The sequence below is a fragment of the Psammomys obesus genome, unplaced genomic scaffold, assembly GCF_907164565.1.
Source record: "Psammomys obesus unplaced genomic scaffold, mPsaObe1.curated_primary_1811, whole genome shotgun sequence".
Lineage (NCBI taxonomy): Eukaryota > Metazoa > Chordata > Mammalia > Rodentia > Muridae > Psammomys > Psammomys obesus.
The window spans coordinates 28,022-29,919 of record NW_026590698.1 but is presented as its reverse complement, the minus strand read 5'-3'; the positions used below and the strand labels follow the sequence as shown (position 1 = coordinate 29,919).

At 36.8% G+C, this 1,898-nt stretch overlaps 1 protein-coding gene across 1 annotated transcript; it reads right to left on the bottom strand.

Moving 5' to 3' along the window:
* Positions 1-717: 717 nt before the first annotated feature.
* Positions 718-1,650, bottom strand: LOC129677773 (olfactory receptor-like protein OLF2). The gene has a single exon (XM_055608384.1). It carries the CDS (start codon positions 1,648-1,650, stop codon positions 718-720), a length of 933 nt encoding a protein of 310 aa, XP_055464359.1.
* Between the last annotated feature and the right edge of the window lie 248 nt (positions 1,651-1,898).

Genomic DNA, 1,898 nt, shown 5'->3' with positions numbered 1-1,898 from the left:
TTAGGAGTGTTCTTACATCTGCCTCTAGCCTTCTGGTTATTTATAATCCTCACTGTTTGTTCCTTGGGATTGTAATCCAAGGTAAAATATACTATAATTAAATGGAAAGAAAATTTTGTTAACATTTATAATTAAGCAAGATATGTTACTTTTGCAAGGTATATAGCTTTATTTATTTGATGTCTGTCTTTTAATGGGAACTGTTTATTCAAAATGAAAAGACAAAAAAATTCATAAACTAAATAAGTCAATGATAATAGTAACACAGGCTGGTGTCTGAAGCAGGTATCTTTTGTTTCTGTTAATTCACTTAGTTACTAATTACTGACTGGAATGTTATGGATATAAGTAGGGTAATACATCTGAAGGCTGCAAAAAAACTAATAAAACTCATTTTACTCTCAAACATTCACTTTGAGGTCATCAATTTTATTTATTGGATATATTGAAACTAGAAGAATCATTGAGGGATCTTAGGTGTAAAAACATCGATGAGCCCAATTGTATCACATTGATCAAGAAAGGTGCTAAAGGACCCTCTCTGCCAAATTAAAATGATTAATTACTTAATGTTTGTTTGTTTAGAGTGAAGACTAAGACCAGTGATTGCTTTCATTACACCCAATTCTCAGTAATAAATATTTCAAAACCCAAGGGAATCTATATTGATATATTTAAACAGAATAGTCTACCCATTTTGAGATGTGAAACAGAATTTCATCCAAGCCACTTGCTAATACTGATTGCCTTCTTCAGAGTCCCCATCACATCCTTATTTCTTAAACTGTAGATGAGTGGGTTTAACATAGGAATCACAACTGTATAGAAAAAGGACGCTATTTTGTCCATGGAGTAACTTGAGCTGGGTCTGAAATACATGAAAAGTGGTGTTCTATGAAAGATGGCCACAGCCATGAGGTGGGAGACACATGTGGAAAATGCTTTGCATCTGCCCTCAGTAGATTTCATTCTGCAGATGGTAACTATGATGTAGCAATAGGAGAGAAGTACGGTGACAATGCTGCACCCTACCACACAGCCAATGAACGTGAACATCACTATTTCACTGATGAATGTGTCTGAGCAGGAGAGGGCCAGCAAGGGTGGAATGTCACAGAAAAGGTGTTTGATGACATTTGAATTGCAGAAAGACAGTCGGAATGTGCAGCATGTGTGGATTGCTGAATCCACCAAGCCTACCACATAGGCAACAGCCACATGCTGCATACGGACCTCCTTGGACATTGCAATTGTATAGAGTAGTGGATTGCAGATGGCAACATAACGGTCATAGGCCATGATAGCCAGCATGAGACATTCTACATCTGCAAAGACCCCCCAAAAATACATTTGTACAGCACATAAATTATAAGCAATCCTCTTCTGTTCAGACAAGAAATCAGCCAGAAGCTTGGGAGAGACCTTGGAAGAGTAGCAGATGTCACAGATGGACAGATTACTCAGGAAATAGTACATAGGTGTGTGCAGCTTGGGGTCCTGCTGGATCAGCAAGACCATCTCTAGATTAGCAATGAGAGTTAGACCATAAATGAGGAAGAAGAACACAAAGAGCCCCTGTTGTACACCCTGCCTGCCAGAAAGTCCTAAGAAGACAAAGTCAGTAAATAGAGTGAAGTTCTCAAGTGTCATTGTTCTCATGTGGAAACCCTAGGATTTCAATAAAGAAAGGGAAATTGACAGTTTTAGTTTTCTTATATTCATAGTCAAACTCAGTCCTTTCTTCTTAACAAAATTAAAAATTGACAAAATCACTAGTGCCATAAGAAATGTTTCTGACTCAGGGTCAAACTATAAGAGTATTTATTGTATCTATGTATCTATATGGCTCTATTTAGAAAATGTAGCACATATTTATTCAAATGTATTCATGTGATTTC